We start from the raw sequence: 19,427 nt of genomic DNA on the forward strand, positions 1-19,427 counted from the left end.
CTGTTTGGTCAGCGTGGCAAGCTCAGCAGCACAGGTGATCATGCAGTCCCCCCAGAATCGCAAACGAGCTCCAGTGTGGACTGAACATGGAGACACTGGATCTGATTGCTATATGGGGAGAAGAATCTGTGCAGGCAGAACGCTGATCAAAAAGAAGAAATGCTAATATATATGCCAAAATCACACAGGGCATGATGGACAGAGGCTACAACAGGGACACAGCAGTACCACGTGAAAGTTAAGGAACTCAGGCAAGCCTACCAAAAGACAAAGGAGGCAAACAGTCACTCCGGGTCACAGCCCCATACATGCCGCTTCTATCATCAGCTGCATGGCATTCTGGGGGTGACCCTACCACTACCCACCACTGTCCGGGGACACCTGAAAGGGGGGAGTCTCGTGCAACAGGGAGCAGGATTTTGTGGATGAGGAAGAGGAGGAGGAGAATGCGCAGCAGGCAAGCAGTGAATCCATTCTCCCTGGCAACCAGGACCTTTTCATTCAATACCCTCCCAAGGCGGGATCCCTGACCCTGAAGGCAGAGAAGGCACCTCTGGTGAGTGCATATTTGTAACTACAGTACAGGGTTTAAAAGCAATAGTTTTTAATGTTTCATTTGCCCTGAAGACTTGGGATGCATTCGCGGCCAGTACAGCTACTGGAAAAGTCTCTTAACGTGTCTGGGGATGGAGTGGGAATCCTCCAGGGACATTTCCATGAAGCTCTCCTGGAGGTACTCTGAAAGCCTTTGCAGAAGGTTTCTGAGGAGGGCTACCTTATTTCGGCCTCCACGGTAGAACACTTTATACCACGCCAAGCCAGTAGCAAGTAGTCTGGAATCATTGCAGCACAAAGCATGGCAGTGAATGATCCTGTATTTTGGTCACATTCAAGCAACATTTGGTCTATATCTTTCTGTGTTAGCCTCAGGGGAGTGATATCATTCATGCTCACCTGGTTGAAATAGGGGAATTTTTGTAAGGGAGCAGTAAAAGGACCCTGGTCATGTTGGGCTGTTTGCACTTGGCTAAAAGGGATCATTCCTGAGAATAGCCAGGTGGTGTGGGGAGGGGTGAAGGGATCATCCCAGAGAATAGCCACGCAGTGGGGTTGGGGAGGGGTGTGTTCTGCACATTCACCCGAAAACTGCAGCCCCTCCTTTTAAATGGCAAGCCCAACCAGCATTGCTTGCTATGGGAAAGGAGGGTGCTGAAGTTCGAAACCATTCCCACATATTATGAAGGCGTTAGAAACCAAACCCGCGTACCCTTTGGCTTACCATGGCTGCCTGGAAACCGAATTCTGTTGCCCAGCCGTGTGTGATGTGGCACCATACCAGCAGGCACTCAATATAAAAGGCAAAATGCAACCTTGTACCTAAAGCACATGTGCTGTCTGCTGTGAATTGCTTGATTCACTGTGAAAGAGTCTCCCTTTTGTTCTCAGAAATGTATCATCTTAAATTTTACTCTCCCTTTTTATCCCCCCGCAGGTGCAAATATTTTTATGCTCCCCCTATCATCTCCATCCCTGAGGTTATTGCAGATTAGGAGGCGAAAAAATGCATTCGCAATGACATGTTTTCCGAGCTCATGCAATCCTCCTGCCCTGATAGGGCACAGCTGAATGCATGGAGGCATTCAGTGGCAGAGTCCAGGAAAGCATTAAGTGAGTCCAATGAGAAGAGGCAGGATGCGATGCTGAGGCTAATGGGGGAGCAAACGGACATGCTCAGGCATCTGGTGAAGCTGCAGGAAAGCCAACAAGAGCACAGACCGCCGCTGCATCCATCGTATAACCGTCTACCCTCCTCCCCAAGTTCCATATCCTCCTCACCCAGACATCCAAGAACGTGGGGGATGGGGGGAGGAGGCTCCGGGCACCCAGCCACTCTACCCTAGAGGATGGCCCAAGCAACAGAAGGCTGTAATTCAAACAGTTTTGATTTGTAGTGTGGCCATAATAAGCAATGTGGTCTTGTCCTTCCCTCTTCCCCAACCCACCCCACCCCACCCGTGCTACCTTGTCAGTTCTCATTTTTTTTTAATTAATAAAGAAAGAATACATGGTTTTAAAACAATAGTGACTTTATTTCCTTTGCCAGCTGTGATTGAAGGGGAGAGGGTGGTTGGCTTACAGGGAATTAAAATCAATGAAAGGGCCGGGTTTGCATCAAGGAGAAACACACACAACTCTCACACTGAAGCCTGACCAGTCATGAAACTAGTTTTCAAAGCCTCTCTGATGTGCAGTATACCTGGCTGTGCTCTTCTAATCGCCCTGGTGTCTGGCTGTTCAAAATCGTCCGCCAGGAAATTTGCCTCAACCTCCCACCCCGCCATAAACGTCTCCCCCTTAGTCTCACAGAGATTGTGGAGCACACAGCAAGCAGCAATAACAAAGGGAATATTGGTTGCGCTGAGGTCTAACCTAGTCAGCAAACAGCACCAGCAAGCTTTTAAACATCCAAAGGCACATTCTACCACCATTCTGCACTTGCTCAACCTATAGTTGAACTGCTCCTTACTACTGTCCAGGCTGCCTGTGTATGGTTTCATGAGCCATCGGAGCAAGGGGTAGGCTGGGTCTCCAAGAATAACAAGAAGTGGGTATTCACCCACGAAAGCTCATGCTGCAAAACGTCTGTTAGTCTATAAGGTGCCACAGGATTCTTTGCTGTATTGGCATTTCAACATCCCCCACAGTAATTTTCTGGTCTGGGAAGTAAGTCCCTTCTTGCAGCTGTTCAAACAGCCCGGAGTTCCTAAAGATGCGAGTGTCATGCACCTTTCCTGGCCATCCCACGTTAATGTCTGTGAATCGTCCCTTGTGAAGTACCCCCTGTGGTTTACATACTGGTTGGCAAGGTGGTCCGGTGCCAAGATGGGAATATTCATTCCATTTATCGCCCCACCACAGTTAGGGAACCCCATTGCAGCAAAACCATCCACTATGATCTGCACATTTCCCAGAGTCACTACCCTTGATAGCAGAACGTCAGTGATTGCATTGGCTACTTAAATCACAGCAGTCCCCACATAGATTTGCCCACTCCAAATTGATTCCCAACTGACCGGTAGCAGTCAGGCATTGCAAGCTTCCACAGGGCTATTGCCACTCACTTCTCAACAGTCAGGGCAGCTCTCATCTTGGTATTCCTGCACTTCAGGATGGGGGAAAGCAACACAGAGTTCCAGGAAAGTGGCCTTATGCATGCGAAAGTTTCGCAGCCACTGGGAATCATCTCATACTTGCAACACTATGCAGTCCCACCAGTCTGTGCTTGTTTGTTGGGCCCAGAATCAGCGTTCCACTGTATCAACCTGCCCCACTGCCACCATGATGTCCCAATTGCCACATCCCGTGCTCAGGAATATGTGTCCGTGTCCTCCTCACAATCGTCCTTGTGCTGCCGTCTCTTAGCCAGGTTCTGCACATACTGCAGGATAATGCACAAGGTGTTTACAATGCTCACAACAGCAGCAGTGAGCTGAGTGGGCTCCATGCTTGCTGTGCTATGGCATCTGCACGGGTGAGCCAGGAAAAAAGGCGCAAAATGATTGTCTGCAGTTGCTTTCATGGAGGGAGGGAGCAAGGGAGGGGAGACTGATGACATGTACCCAAAACCACCCGTGACAATGTTTTTGCCCCATCAGGTATGGGGAGCTTAACCCAGAATTCAAATGGGCAGCAGAGACTGCAGGAACTGTGGGATAGCTGACCACAGTGCACCACTCCATGAGTCGATGCTAGCCACGGTACTGAGGACGCACTCCACCGACTTAATTCGCTCAGTGGAGACACACAATCGTCTGTATAAAATCTATTTCTAAATATCGACTTCTATAAAATCAACCTAATTTAGTAGTGTAGACATAGATATTTTGATTATTACCTACACAGAGGGAAGATATTGGATACTGGAGGGCTCATTGATTTAGCATACAAAGGCATAATAAGATCCAGTGTTTGGAAGTTGAAATAAGACAGTTTTTTAACATTGAGGATAATTAACCACCAGAACAGGTTCCCAAGGTATTTGGTAAATTCTCCATCACCTGGAGTCTTTACATCACAATTAGCTGTCTAAAAGATATGATCTTGTTCAACCATAAGTTATAGAGCTAGATGCAGGACTGTCATTAAAAAAACCTAGACTATACAAAGCATGTGACAATATGCTTTAGGGGAAAAAACTTCACTGCGTGGGGGTGCCCGACAACCTAGGATTCTTTAGTATGCAGATAAAGTAAATGCTAGTCAAATGGCATCTGAAGTGACTATCTTTCAGGTGGACTTAAGGTTGGAGATTTATGCATATCTCTCAGCTGTCTCTTATCATTAGGAACATCCCTCATTCTGGATCCAGATTTATAAGTTAGATGTTATTTTGTTTTTAATTACTTGAAATTATTATGGGGAAGACTTTCAAAAGCACCTAAGGTATTTTGGAGCACAGCTGTCAATGAGACTTGTGCTCCAAAATTCCTTAGGTGCTTTGGAAAATTCTCCCCCATATAGCATTGAAAATAAGGATTTTAGATAACGATCATATTATATATATATATATATGATATCATATCATAACTATATTTCTTGTGTTCTCACTTAAGTGTTTTTGTTCACATTGTGTCCTATATATGAAACTGTATGGGTTAATGAAGAACTGTAAGAAAAATCTCATCTCCTCCTTGTTTCATAAAGACAACAAAAGTACTATAAATAAGGATACGATTTGATCACGGCAGAAATGGAGGTCACTGATTCTGTGATTTTCTGGGACCTCCGGGACTTCTTCCACAGGGGCAGGACTGAAGCAGCTGTCAGCCCCAGATCAGCCTCAAGCAGCAGCCCCAAGGCTGAAGCTGTGGCTGAGATTAGGTCAGCCCCCTCTGGGATTATAGCAGTGGTGGTTAGGTTAGCCCCTGCCGCAGGAGCAGTGGCGGGTCTGGAGCGACTGCAGGCGATCAGCCCCGGGGTCATTGGAGCAGATGGCTGGGGGTTGGCCCTGGGTCCACCGGAACAGTGGTCCTTAGGGCTGCTGGAGCAGCTGGGCAGTAGGCTGACTGCTGGAGTAGTGGCCCCTGGGCCACTGGATCAGTGGCCTCAGGGCTGAAGCAGCAACTCAGGTTGAGTCAGCCCCTGCCGCGGGAGCAGCAGCAGGTGAGGAGCAGCTGCCGGAGGTTAGCCCCTGGCAGCACTGTGATTGTTAGCCCTCTTTTCCCCCTTCCTGCGCCCCCACGCCCCTGTGTTTTTACTAAAAGTCAGCAAGCTTCCATCAATTTTTGTTTATTGCCCGTGATCTGTCCCTGACTTTTACTAAAAATACCCATAACAGAATCTTACCCTTAATTATAAATAACAAAATAATCTAGGTCTGCAAGGAAGAGGGGCTACTGAACTAATCTCTGCTTTTGCACTTGGCTTTTCTCCTCCTCACCCTATCAGCTGTAGTTCTGGGAAGAAAATCTAGTAGCATCCAGTCAGTGAGATAAGAACATAAGAACCACCATACTGGGTCAGACCAATGGTCTATCCAGTTCAGTCTCATGTCTTCCAACAGTAGCCAATGCCAGGTGCTTCAGAGTGAATGAACAGAACATGGCAGTTATCAAATGATCCATCCCCTGTCATCCTCTCCCAGCTTCTGGCAGTCAGAGAATAGGAACACCAAGAGAATGGGGTTGCATCCCTGACCGTCTTGCTTAATAGCCATTGATGGATGCATCCTCCATGAATTTACCTAATTCTTTTTTTTAATCCACTTATAGTTTTGGCCTTCACAACATCCCTGCCAATGAGTTCCACAGGTTGACTGTGTGTTGTGTGAGGTAGTATTTCTTTTTCTTTGTTTTAAAGCTGCTGCCTATTAATTTCATTGGGTGACCTCTGGTTCTTGAAGGAGTAAAAAACACTTCATTATTCACTTTCTCCACTTATTCATGATTTTATAGACCTCTGTCATATCCCCCGCCCTTCAGTTGTCTCTTTTCCAAGCTGAAAAGTCCAAGTCTTTTTAATCTCTCCTTGTATGGAAGCTGTTCCATACCCCTAATCATTTTTGTTGCCCTGCTCTGTACCTTTTGCAATTCCAATGTATCTTCTTTGAGATGGGACAACCAGATCTGCATGAAGTATTCAAGATGTAGGCATGCCATGGATTTATATAGTGGCATTATGATATCTACTGTCTTATTATCTATCTTGTTCCTAACATTCTGTTAGCTTTTTTAACTGCTGCTGCACATTGAGCAGATGTTTTCTGAGAACTATTCACAATTATTCCAAGATCCCTTTCCTAAGAAGTAACAGCTAATTTAGCCCCCATAATTTTGTGTGTATAGTTGGGATTATATTTTCCAATGTTCATTACTTTGCATTTATCAACTTTGAATTTCAATTGTCATTTTCTTGCCCAGTCACCCAGTTTTATGAGATCCCTTTGTAAATCCTTGCAGTCTGCTTTGGATTTAACTATCCTGAGTAATTTTCTATTGTCTGCAAATTTTGCCACTTCACTGTTTATCCCTTTACCAGATTATTTGTGAATATGTTGAACAGCACTGGTCCCAGTACAGATCCCTAAGAAACACCTCTATTTAACTCTTGCCATTCTGAAAACTGATCATTTATTCCTACCATTTGTTTCCTGTCTTAATCAGTTACTGATCACTTAATCCATGACTTCTTACTTTACTTAAGAGCCTTTGGTATAGGACCTTGTCAAAGGCTTTCTGAAAGTCCAATACAATATATCCACTGGAGCACCTTTGCCCACATGTTTGTTGACCCGCTCAAAGAATTCTAATAGATTGGTGAGGCATGATTTCCCTTTACAAAAGCCATGTTGACTCTTTCCCAACAAATTGTGTTCATCTCTGCGTTTGATAATCCTGTTCTTTACTATAGTTTCAACCAATTTGCTTGGCCCTGAAGTTAGGTTTACAGGCCAGGATTGCCTCTGGACCCTTTTTTAAAAAATTGGTGTCACATTAGCTGCCCCGTAGTCATTTGGTACAGAAGCTGATTAAAATGATTGGTTACATACCACAGTTACTAGTGCTGCAATTTTATATTTGAGTTCCTTCAGAATGTCTGGGTGAATACTGTCTGATCCTGGTGATTTACTACTCTTTAGTTTATCAATTTGTTCCAAAACCTCCCCTATTTACAAATCAATCTGGGACAGTTCCTCAGATTTGTCACCTAAAAAGAATGGCTCAGGTGTGGGAATCTCCCTCATTCTCTGCAGTGAAGACTGATGCAAAGAATTCATGTAGCTTTTCCACCATGGCCTAATCTTTCTTGAGTGCTCCTTTAGCACCTCAATCGTCCAGTGGCCCCACTGACTGTTTGGTAGGCTTCATGTTTTTAATGTATTTAATGTATTTATTATTTAATTTATTTATTTATTTTGCTGTTGGATTTTGTATCTTTTGCTTGTTGCTCTTCAAATTATTTTTTCGCCTGGCTAATTATGCTGTAATGTCTCCTTATGTCCCAAACTCAAGCTAAGAGGGGCTTAATAGTCATCTGGAGATTTTTCCACATTGCAAGAAATATCTCCAACAAAGCACCAACTGAAATATGTCAGGGTGGTACACATTTTGCATCTCCTCTTTTGCTGACTTTCAACTTGTTTTCTAAACACTTTTTTGTTGCTGTTGGCATGAGTGCACTTAAAAGCAGCATATCGTCAAGCACAGAGAATGCTCACTGTTTTCTGTCTTTTAAAATCCATTCCAAGCATTTTCCTACAAGCAAATAAGCTAACTCTATGGGATACATTTGATAACAGATATTATTTAGTTTGGGTGAGAGTTAACAAGCAAGTCTGTAATGAATAATGAGGTACTTTTTAGTGATACACAGCCCCTATTCACTAATGATTTACACCCTGAGTAAGGACTATTTTTGTGTAAGTTCAACAGATGAATCTTACAATGCAACCCTCTTGTATAACTTGCATAAAATAGGCATTCATCAAGGAGGATTACTCAAAATGGGTCTCTAAACTGCTACGTGCTGTGGGTCAGGATGCACAATTCCAGACAGAGGTGGAGACCGAAGGAGAAGGCTTGGATTTAGCATGAAAATGCATGCTGTGTCAATTCATGAGCACAAATGAGAGAGGCGCTTTTTTAAAATATAGCTAGATGCAAAAGTTAAGGCTGCCCCAAGCACTTTCACAGCTTGTAATCCAGGTTGAAAGTGACCTTGGCAATATTACAGGGGTAACATTTTTACACGCATGAGCTGTTCAACGGTTTCTCTAATGGAATCATAAGGAGCTCCCAGACTTCCTACATCAGGCACCATTGCTTTGTTTCACTGTTTGCTGTTTTTTAAAACAAGCATGTTCATTGTAGTCCTGTGCAATCTGCAGCTATGCCACTGCAATGCTCTCTGCAACATGGCAGAATGCTTGGCTGTAGCATTCTTATTGATAACCACAGTTCCTTGCCTCTTCTCCTGCTTTATCTGTATCTCTCTCCCCTTTCTAGTTTTCCAGCCCCTCATACAAGTATACTATTAAGTATGCTAAAGTGACCATGCCATAAGACTTGTTCTCTGCCCCTCCCAAAATTGTTTACTAGGCTCCCACTCCAATAGCTGAACTCCTGAAATGCTTGGCCACTAATGTATTATCGCCCCATCATTCAAATCACTTAGCCACACTTTTTAAAATCATGTTTCCTTCTATGATATAATTACACTCTTCAGCCTGATTGATCTACAGTACTTAGAGAGAGTTAACAGAATTGTCTTTCAAGTCCTTTTAGCTCTACCCAACCAGAAATCCCTTCTGTTGCATTAAGGCTCAGGTGAAACAAACGTTGTAACATCAAAGTCCAAGCGACATTTAAAAATCTACAAAGTAAAATCTATATTGAATAGCCAGGATTTGAATTGCTATTTTAAAATATATATATATATAAGGAAAATGCTTCTTGGTGGTAGGGTGGTGACTGTGGAGTGCACATGTAGGGATGAAGAGTGTATGCCAGGCAAAAGATTTTTTTCTGCACTCTGGAAACCCTCTGCAGTCTTCTTCCACCCCAATGAACTGATCTTTCACAGGGTAATAAACAGAACCTGGTTTTACAATTATTGACTGAAGTAGTTTTGCTATGCTTATAATGTCTCTTCTCAAACAATGACCACTCTCTTCCTGTAACACTTTCTTTAAAAATAGAAGGGAGGGCAAAGAGGGTTAGGGAAAAAAAAGATAAGCGCCAAAACTGTCACAAGGGACCAGTGATTCTGAGTGCCCACTTTGAATTTGAGGAACTGTCCTAAATTGAGGTGTCAGTGGAGGAGATTTTGGAACAAATTGATAAATAAACCAGTAATAAATCACCAGGACCAGATGGTATTTACTCAAAAGTTCTGAAGGAACTCAAATATGAAATTGCAGCACTACTAACTGTGGTACATAACCCATTGCTTAAATCAGCCTCTTTCCCAGAGGACTGGAGGACAGCTAATGAAACGTCAGTTTTTAAAAAAGCTCCAGAGGTGATCCAATTACAGGCTGGTAAACCTAACTTCAGTGTCAGGCAAATTGGTTGAAACTTTTGTAAAGAACAGAATTATCAGACACAGAGATGACCCTGATATGTTGGGGAAGAGTCAACCTGGCTTTAGTAAAGGGAAATCATGCCTCATTAATCTATTAGAATTCTTTGAGGGAGTCAAAAAGCATGTGGACAAGACAGCCTTTGACAAGGTCCCTCACCAAAGGCTCTTAAGCAAAGTAAGCTGTCCTGGGATAAGAGGGAAGGTTCTCTCATGGATCAATAATTAGTTAAAAGATAAGAAAGGGTAGGAAAAAAGGTCCAGTTTTCACAGTGGAGAGAGGTGAATAGCAGGCACCCCAAAATTATCTGAACTGGTACCAGTGCTGTTCAACATATTTATAAATGATCTGGAAATGGAGGTAAACAGTGAAGTAACAAAGTCTGAAGATGATGCAAAATTACTCAAGGTAGTTAAGTTCAGTGCTGACTGTGAAGAGTCACACAAAACAGAGTGACTGGGCAAGAAAATGGTAGATGAAATTTGGTGTTGATACATGCTAAGTAATGCACATTGGAAAACATAATCCTAACTATACATACTGTGACAAAGCTCTGTCCTTGTCTCCGGGGGTCCCGCGTTTCCTGGCAGATTTCGCTAGCCTTAGAAGCTCACTGTGACCCTCCACGTAGCCCTTCTCTCTTTAGAGGCAAAGGTCACAGCCTACTGAGCCATTTTCATCATAAGCCAGCAAGGGAGATGAGGAGAAGCTACCCTCCCTTGCACAGTCTCTGTGGTCTCCCACTCTCAGTGATTAATCGGGGGCACAGGGGGGAGCACGGGCCCACCCTCTACTCCAGGCTCCATCCCAGGGACCCTAATAGTATCAGCTATGGTAGCTGACCTTTTAGAAATAGGACGCGTACAATTCCCTAGGCCACTTCCCCACAGCAGCTCCCACTTCCTCAAGATCCACTTCACCCTTACCTCAAGGCCTCCTTCCTTGTGCCTAATATGGTTTGTTCTGCTCAGTCTCTCCAACAGTGCAACTTCCTCCTACAACTCCTGACACACGTGCCCACTTGACTAACTGGGAGGCTTTTAAATAGTTTCAGCCGGCCCCTGATTGGCTTCAGGTGTCCCAATCAACCTAGCTGTCCTCTCTGCCTTCTGGAAAGATCTTAATTGGTCCTAGGTGTCTTAACTGACCTGAAGCAGCTGCCATTTGCTTATCCTGGTAACAGAGATTTGTTTATCCTGTGGCTAATATATTTGTTTCCCATTACTTTACTATAGTCATCTGGCCTTGCCCCATCACAATACAAAATGATGGGAACTAAATTAGATATTATCACTCAAAAAAGAGATCTTGGAGTCATCAGGGTAGTTCTTTGGTAACATCCGCTCAATGTGCCTGAGCAGTCAAAAAATCTAACCGGAAATGTATCGATAATAAGACAGACAATATCATCATAATACTAATATGTAAATTTATGGTATGCCCACACCATGAATTCTACATGCGGTTCTGGTTGCCTCACCTCAAAAAAAAAATTAGAATTGAAAAAAAGTACAGAAAAGGGCAACAAAAATGATTAGGGGGATGGACTAGCTTTCAAATGAGGAAAGATTTAGACTGGGGCCTGGTCTACACTAGGAGTTTATGTCGAATTTAGCAGTGTTAATTCGATTTAACCGTGCAACCGTCCACACCAGGAAGCTAATTAGTTCGACCTAGAGAGCTCTTTAGTTCGAATTCGGTACTCCACCCCGACGAGGGGAGTAGCGCTAAATTCGACATGGCTATGTTGAGTTAGCCTATGTGTGGACGGAAATCGACCTTAGTAGCTCCGGGAGCTATCCCACAGTGCACCACTGTGTTGACGCTCTGGACAGCAGTCCGAGCTCAGATGTTCTGATCAGCCATACAGGAAAAGCCCTGGGAAAATTTGAATTCCTTTTCCTGTCTGGCCAGTTTGAATCTCAGTTCCTGGTTGGACATCGGGGCGAGCTCAGCAGCACCGGCAACGATGCAGAGCTCTCCGGGAGAGGGGTCCATGCAATCTCAGAGTAGAAAGAGGGCCCCAGCATGGACTGACCGGGAAGTCTTGGATCTGATCGCTGTGTGGGGCGATGAGTCTGTGCTTTCAGAGCTGTGCTCCAAAAAACGGAATGCAAAGACCTACGAGAGGGTCTCCAAAGCCATGGCACTCAGAGGATACAGCCGGGATGCAACGCAGTGCTGCGTGAAAATCAAGGACCTGAGACAAGGCTACCAAAAAATCAAATCGGCAAACGGACGCTCCGGAGCCCAGCCCCAGACATGCCGCTTCTACGAGGCACTGCATGCCATTCTCGGTGGGTCTGCCACCACTTCCCCACCAGTGACCGTGGACTCTGAGGATGGGCTAGTGTCAACGGGCAGTTTCTCGGCGATGTTCGCGGATGGGGAAGATGAGGAAGGGTTTGTGGAGGACGAGGCAGGCGACAGCGCTTACAATACTGCTTTCCCCGACAGCCAGGATCTCTTCATCAGCCTCGCAGAGATCCCCTACCAACCCTCCCCGACCGTTAACCCAGACTCTGAATCAGGGGAAGGATCAGTCGGTAAGTGCTATAAACATGTAAACATTTATTTTTTAAAAAACAGGAATAAAAACTATATGAAAAGAAGGTCAATGCATATGGGGATAGAACAGAAATCCTCTTCGGAGAGTTCCACGAAGCTCTCGTAGAGGTACTCGAAAAGCCTCCGCAGGAGGTTCCTGGGGAGAGGTGCCTTATTGGGTGCTCCGTGGAAGCACACTCTTCCGCGCCAGGCTATCCTCATGTACAGTGGGAGCATTGCCTCGACGAGAATGGCAGCAGGGTCTGTGCAGGGTTTCACGCAGCATGCGCTCTCTGTCTCTCTTAGTGACCCGCCTCAGGGTGATCTTGCTCGGCGACTGCTGCATCTAATTAGGGGAATTAGTGTAATGTTACTATTGGGAATGCTTCACTTTTCCTTTCCATAACAATAAGCGTCGTTTAACAGCCACGTGGTGGAGGCTGCAGAGGGGAAGCATACAGGGATCTTTCCCGGGGACAGCCGTGGGGGGGTGGAACAGGGTCAGAGTTTATGCTTTCCAGATTGCCTGCAGCAGGAGGGCACTGCTATACATTAACTTTTAAGCAGCCTAAAGTTTACGGCTTACCAGGCCTGGCTGCTACACGGATTCTGCTGTCCTGCCCCGCTTGTCTGATCTCCAGTGCAAGACCCCAGGCAATGAAAGCGAATGCTGAAAATTCGAACTTGTCCTGAGAGCGCATGAGATAGGTGCCGTGTATGGTCTTGTTCACAGAAACAGACTAGACTGTGTTCAGTGTTCGCAAACATGTATCTTTGCAAGGAAATCACTTCCTTTTTCCCATCACACAGCTGCGGCTGTTTCCCGACCTGCCCCGGCATCCCCCTCACAGAGGCTGGCGCAGATTAGGCGGCGAAAGAAAAAGACTCGGGACGAGATGTTCGCTGAACTGATGGCCTGCTCCAGAACCGAGGCGGCCCAGCAGAGCCAGTGGAGGGAGACCCTCTCTCAGCAGCAGCGCTCACACAGCGAACGGGAGGACAGGTGGCGGCAGGAAGACCAGCAGGCGACTCAAACGCTACTTGGCCTAATGAGGGAGCAAACGGACACGCTCCGGCGCCTTGTGGATGTTCTGCAGGACCGCAGGCAGGAGGAGAGAACCCCCCTGCACTATATCTGCAATCGCCCTCCCCCGCCACAAAGTCCTGTCCCCCCCACACCCAAAACAACAAGAAGGAGGGGCGCTAGGGGCCGTGAAAACTGTCACTCCACCCCAGCAGAGCGCTCATGTACCAAACAGCTCTCATTCCCTAAAGTATGAGAATTGCTTCCCTTCCTGGCTCACCCAATCCCAAATCCCAGTTTCATCCCCCAACTGTGTAGTTGAGTATTAAAAATAGTTTGCTGTTAATTACTGTTTCCGTCATGTTTCTTTGCAGAAGACTTTGTGTGAAGTGGGGGGAGGGGTTTGTTAATTGCATAGGACAGCCACCATTACCAGGGTACAGACATGGGGGCAGGATCAACAGCAGGTCACACACAGAGTGCAGTCATTAGGCACCCGGGTCACTCTGGGAGGTCTCTGCTGCCCCAGGTCAGTCTGGGAGGTGTATGCTGCCCCAGGGTCCGAGCGCCTGGCATCCACAAATGACAAGGCAGGCTGCCGTTACCATGCCCTTCCACCCTAGCCATGAACCTCTCCGATGCCCTGAGCCCCAGCCAGAGCCATCATCCCCCTACACCTACTCACCCTTCTCACACACCCCTCACCCCTTCCTGCAAACCCACCCCTTCCTGCACACCCTCCTGTAACCGTCCTCCCCCCAGAGACCGCTTTAGGAGCAGGAGCCTGTCATTCCTCGAGTGTAGAAGCGGTCTGTACATCACTGCACACTGTACCCACCACAGTCTGCGTCCCTGTTTGAACCCTTTAACGCAAATTCATTAGTAAAGAAAACTTTGTTAATTAACAATGTTCCAATAACTTTATTTTTAAACGTCTGTTGGAAGGGGGGAAACCTGGTGAACAGGGTATGTAACCGCTGAAAAAAGTCAATAGTAACTGAAACAGGGGCAGGTTCAGCTTCTCTGTAAAGAGACTGGACAGTCATAGGTTACCCTGCTCTCTGAGGAACCTAGCTTTCAAAGCCTCCCGGATGCACAGCGCTTCCCGCTGGGCTCTTCTAATCGCACGGGTGTCTGGCTGAGCGTAATCAGCAGCCAGGCGATTTGCCTCAACCTCCCATCCTGCCAGAAAGGTCTCCCCCTTGCTCTCACAGAGATTGTGGAGCACACAGCAAGCTGCAATAACAATGGGGATATTGGTTTCTCTGAGATCCGAGCGAGTCAGTAAGCTCCTCCATCTCCCCTTGAGACGCCCGAAAGCACACTCCACCACCATTCTGCACTTGCTCAGACGGTAGTTGAAGAGTTCTTTGTCACTGTCCAGGGCGCCTGTATAGGGCTTCATGAGCCAGGGCATTAGCGGGTAGGCTGGGTCCCCGAGGATCACTGTAGGCATCTCCACATCCCCAACAGTTATTTTGTGGTCCGGGAAGAAACTACCTTCCTGCAGGTGTCTAAACAGACAAGAGTTCCTGAAAACACGCGCGTCATGAACCTTGCCCGGCCACCCGACGTAGATGTTGGTAAAACGTCCCTTATGGTCCACCAGTGCTTGCAGCACCATTGAAAAGTAGCCCTTTTGGTTAATATACTGGCTGGCCTGGTGGGCCGGTTCCAGGATAGGGATGTGAGTCCCATCTATAGCCCCACCGCAGTTTGGGAATCCCATCGCAGCGAAGCCATCTATGACGACCTGGACGTTTCCCAGGGTCACTACCTTTGAGAGCAGTAGGTCAACGATTGCGTGGGCTACTTGCATCCCAGCAACCCCCACGGTAGATTTGCCCACACCAAAGTGGTTCGCTACTGACTGGTAGCTGTCTGGCGTTGCAAGTTTCCAGAAGGCTATGGCCACTCGCTTCTGCACACTCAGGGCTGCTTGCATCCGGGTGTCCTGGCGCTTCAGGGCAGGGGACAGCAAGTCACACAGTTCAAGGAAAGTGCCCTTACGCATCCTGAAGTTTCGCAGCCACTGTGATTCATCCCAGACCTGCAGCACTATGCGGTCCCACCAGTCCGTGCTTGTTTCCCGGGCCCAGAATTGCCATCCCATAGCATGAACGTGACCCATTGCCACCATGATCTCCACGGCGCGGGATCCCGTGCTTTGTGAGAGGTCTGTGCCACTCTCACACTTCATGTTCTCACCGTGCTGCCGGAGCCTCCTAGCCCGATTTCTCAGCAGCTGACTGTGGAAGAGGTGGACGATAAGGTGCAAGGAGTTGACAACGGCCATAAGTGCAGCGATGATCGCAGCGGGCTCCATGCTCGCAGTGCTGTGGCGTCCGCGCTGTCACTGACCAGAAAAGTGCGCTAACAGATTTCCCGCCGGCGCTTTCAGGGAGGGAGGGCGGGAGTGACGGTTGAATGACGACAGTTACCCAAAACCACCCTCGACACATTTTTCCCCCAGCAGGCATTGGGGGCTCTACCCAGCATTCCAATGGGAAGCGGGGACTGCGGGAACTGTGGGATAGCTGTCCAGAATGCACCGCTTCCAATGTCGACGCTTGCCCCGTTAGCGGTGAACCATGGCCAGTGGGAGCCGTGATCGTCCGAACCTGATGACGCAGCAGGTAAAAAAACCGGCCCAGCCCGCCAGGGTGCTTACCCTGGCGAGCTGCGTGCCAAAGGTTGCCAATCCCTGGTCTAGATGATCCAGTGGTCCCTTCTGGCCTTAAACGCTGTGAATCTAGGACATACATTTCCAGATAACTAAACTGGTCTCTTTTGATTTTGTGTTTTATTCAGAGACAGATTTTCTGTAAATCTATCTTCAGTTTGAAAGATCAAAGAAAATCCCTTTTTACCTGAAATTACTAGTTAATATATGCCTGTACTTCATGCAGTAAAATAACAAAGTATTCCAAATGTTAAACATGTTACTAGTATTCCAAAAATTAGTTTATTTTAGAAAATCTGATTATTGATTATTTGGTTATTGAGTTGATGCAACAGAGAAATTTTAGAACTTGGTTTCTACTGCTGAAGTTTTAGAGATGCCATATGCTTAAAATAAAAGCACCTCCAATTGTATGAAGTCACTTCAATGATCAAATACTCCCAGTAAATCCTGGAGGAGAAAAGAAAGGCTACAACTATTACCGGTACTCCTGAGGGAATTCTGCACCATTGCACATGTGCAGAATTTATGTCCCCCGTAGATTTTTTGCTTCCCTGCAGAAAAATTACTTTCTGACAGGGAAGCAAAGTGAAGCCACAAGAGCGGTCATATGACCCTCCCCAGCAGTAAGTTTCAGGTGCCCAGGGCAGCCGGCAGAGAGGCAAAGCACTGTGGGGCAGGAGGCAAGACTGCAGAAGACCTGGCTGGTGGCTCTAGCCTGTGCCTGGCTCAGCTGCTACTCTGAGTTGGGGAAGATGGGATTTCCTCTTCCCCTGCACGATATCCAGTGCTGGATCAGACTCATCTCCAGATTTCTCCCCCAGCTGCAGGAAGCTCTGCAAACTTCCCCCTCCCCCACTGCTTCCTGCACCCATCGCTCCTCAGCTGCAGGGGGAGGGATCCCTGTACAGAGAGCTGCTCTCCCATCGCCCAACCCCCTTGCATCCAGACCCCATCATACTCAGACCCTCCCACTGAGCCTCACCCCCCACACCCACTCAGAACCCCCCCGAGGAGCCCCACTCCCCCTGCACCTGGACCACCCTGATGAGCCACCCGGACCTGGATCCTCACCCCACCGAGCCCCAACCAGTTGCACCTGGATCCCCACCCCACTGAGTCCCCCTCCCCCAGCATCTGGTCCCCCCCACACCCAGACCCTCCCCCTCTGAACCCCCCTGCAGAGTCCCATTACCATTGCATCCAAAAATAACCAACAATCCCCTCTTCATCCACATCCCCTCCACACCCAAATCCCCCACTGAGCTGTCCGCACCCAGATTACTTTACACAGAACCCTCTCAACCCACACCTGGATCCCCCCACACTAAGCCCCTCCACACTTGGATCCTGCCTTGCTGAGCCTGCCTGCCCACATCGGGTGCACATGGCATAGAGGGGCAGGGCCCTAGGATGTTTCTGGAGCAGGCCCAGTCCTTGCAGTGTCAGGGTTGGGTGCAGCCTCACCGCTGAGTCCGTGCCCGGGGGAGGAGGGGAACTGCACAGTATTCTCTCACCTCTGTGCAGCCAGTGGCTTGTATTTCCCCAATGTCATGCTGGAGCTTCTACGTTTATCTGACAAACAAAATGTGCAGAATTTTAAAATATTGTGCTCAGTATTATTAATTTTTTTGGCACAGGATGCCCTCAGGAGTATATTATAGGGCTTGATCCTTCCACCCTTATTTGTTTTGGCTACTACTTTACTCCATGTGTAGTCCCTTTAAAATCAATGGAGTTACTGGGAGAATAAATTACTATTCAAGGCAAGTAAGAGTGGCAGAATCTGGTTCATCATTTGTTGATACCAGGCTTGATTCTCCTCTCACACCAATTTTACATCATCTAACTTCATTGGGTTCAAACAAAATAGTTCCTTCAGATTTACACTGTTGTGAATGGATTGCTTTTCCCACGGCAGAACAGGCATCTGATCAATTTCTAATAATTTTTATACACTTCTATAACACCAATTAAGTTAGGGGGATGTGATCCCGGACTCCTGTTTCAAAGCCAGGCCTCTTAGCATTACCTAGCAAATGTTTCCACCGGGCTTATATTAAAACAAGTGGCCTGGAGAGTTTCACTGAAACCACCTTGGGAGCTTGTCTTACCAGGAGGTACATTTTGCAAGTACAAATACTGTACTCACATAACATAAAGTTGCTGCTGTTGAACCCCACTTGTGAGAACAAGGTCAAACTATTACTGTCTGCTTCCAGCACATAATGGCATGAACAGAGATGGGCAGAGACAGCTTATGCTCCCGTTGATGAGGCTGGATCTGGGGCTAAAAGTTGGGGAAGTTACATCCCGATTATAAGGAGGTCATAATGTCGGTAGGGTCCCCTAGATTGGCTAGAAAGGAGAAACTCCAAGGGCAGAAAGATTATAATACAGGAAGCCCGCGCCACCCGCGAGAAGCATAGTTAACAGTCGCTCGGTTAACTGTTCATGGGCAGCAGTGTGCCAAGGAAGGCGCATCCCGCTGGAAGAGGCTCCGCCTTTGCACTTCACTTCTCCAGGCACAGAGCTCAGCCCCGAAACGCAACGCGGAGAAAGCGGGGAAGGGGGAGAGAAAAGGGTTGTTATCTAGTCTGGATCCGGGGGGGGGGGATTCACCCTGACAGGTTCAATAGAGGAAAAGCGGGCAGAGGGACAGAAGAAGGGTCACACAGAAAGAAAAGAAAAGAAAAGTTAGTTCTAGCGAAAGGAAAGGCTGGAAAGCCTAAAGCGAGAGGAGAGCCCCGGAAAGGCTGGGAAGGGCAGGGAAAGCCCGAGCGGTAGGCGAGCTCCGCGAAGGGAAGGGGAGGCTCGCAGAGCAGGCGGGCACAGCAAGCGGGGTGCGCGGAGGGAAGAGGAGAGACGCCGAGGCGACAGAACTAGAGCGGGCACAGGCGAGGGCAGAGCGTGACTTGGTCCCCAGCGCTCCCTCTTCTCCCGCTGCTCGTAGCCGGGCAGGAGCGGGGGTCGTGGGCCAGGTGCTGGGGCGGGGGCGGCGCGGTCCTTACCTGCAGGTAGGGCTTGCCCCTGGCCACGCCTCCCACCACGATGTCCGCGGCCGCCATGGCCCCGGTGGGGGAGAGCCCGAAGCCCACGTAGCCCTGGGTGCGCACCTCCAGGCGGAAGGAGATGCTGCTGCCCTGGTGGCCCCACAGGAGCCGGTATCCGGCCGCCCCGTCCAGCACGGCGCTGTGCGGGTAGCGCCCGGCGGCCGCGGTGGCGGCGGCGGGGAGCAGCAGCCCCCACAGGAGCAGCGGCCAGCGGCGCATCCTTCCCGGGCGCCGCTCGCTCGGGCACGGAGAGGCTCGGTGCGGAGACGTCGCCGGGCTCCAGCCAGCACCTCTCAGCCGGCGCTGGGCTCTGCTGCTGCCGCCGCCGCCGCCGCACACTGCACTGGAGGGGCGGGGGGGTCCTGCTCAGCCCGCCCCCGCTGCGGGCGGCACCAGCGCGGCTGGGGCCTGGCGGCGGGGGGCGGAGGCGGGTCACTGGGGGGGGGGGAGGTGGGGCTGGTGGGGGCGGGACGCAGGGGTAAGAGGCAGGGCGGGCGGGGGGGGAAGGGGTCAGGGAAAGGGAGGGGGCGGCACTCGGGG

The 19,427-nt window shown here is 48.4% G+C and overlaps 1 protein-coding gene across 1 annotated transcript in view; it reads right to left on the minus strand.

Moving 5' to 3' along the window:
• MOXD1 (monooxygenase DBH like 1) overlaps positions 1–19,106 on the minus strand; it is a 94,704-nt gene extending 75,598 nt beyond the window's left edge. Inside the window, exon 1 of the mRNA XM_045010462.1 lies at positions 18,846–19,106. Coding sequence (XP_044866397.1) covers positions 18,846–19,106 — 261 coding nt within the window. The remainder of the gene's footprint in view (positions 1–18,845) is intronic.
• Positions 19,107–19,427: the final 321 nt, after the last annotated feature.

Source organism: Mauremys mutica, chromosome 3, assembly GCF_020497125.1.
Source record: "Mauremys mutica isolate MM-2020 ecotype Southern chromosome 3, ASM2049712v1, whole genome shotgun sequence".
NCBI lineage: Eukaryota > Metazoa > Chordata > Testudines > Geoemydidae > Mauremys > Mauremys mutica.